This window comes from Sinocyclocheilus anshuiensis, unplaced genomic scaffold (genome assembly GCF_001515605.1).
Source record: "Sinocyclocheilus anshuiensis isolate Anshui unplaced genomic scaffold, SAMN03320099.WGS_v1.1 C31791417, whole genome shotgun sequence".
Lineage (NCBI taxonomy): Eukaryota > Metazoa > Chordata > Actinopteri > Cypriniformes > Cyprinidae > Sinocyclocheilus > Sinocyclocheilus anshuiensis.
The window spans coordinates 1-509 of NW_015604432.1; the positions used below are offsets into that span (position 1 = coordinate 1).

The 509-nt window shown below is 50.1% G+C and overlaps 1 protein-coding gene across 1 annotated transcript; it reads left to right on the forward strand.

Moving 5' to 3' along the window:
* Positions 1-6: 6 nt before the first annotated feature.
* LOC107682179 (thiamine transporter 1-like) lies at positions 7-503 on the forward strand (the record flags this gene model as incomplete). Its single annotated transcript, XM_016478512.1, has 1 exon — positions 7-503. A coding segment is annotated over one exon (497 nt), but the record flags the coding sequence as incomplete, so codon positions are not given.
* Positions 504-509: the final 6 nt, after the last annotated feature.

Here is a 509-nt window from a genome sequence, read left to right on the forward strand (position 1 = left end):
TATTCCTACCTTGTGCTGCTTTTCCCTATTTTCCTGGCCACAGATTACCTTCGCTACAAGCCTGTGCTCATTGTCCAGGCGGCCAGCTTCATAGTGACATATGCTTTGCTTGTGAAAGCCCAGAGTGTGAGGACCATGCAGTTATTGGAGTTCTTTTTTGGTCTGGCAACTGCCACTGAAGTTGCCTACTACTCCTACATCTACAGTGTCGTGGAGCCATCTCATTATCAGAGGGTGACTGGTTTTTGCCGCAGTGTCACACTGTTGGGCTCAGCCATTGGCTCACTCATCGGACAGATTCTGGTGTCTGTAGCCCAGGTGCCTCTGTTTTACTTGAGCATCATCACACTGGTGTCCTCCTGCATAGCCTTTGTTGCCCCTTGGTACCTACCCATGCCCAGTAAGAGCCTGTTCTTTCACCACAGAGAGAGCAGCTCTCAGGATGAAGGAGCTCTGGAACCCATTAACAGCAGTCAGCTGATTGAGAAGCCAGATGATCAGGAGTCCAA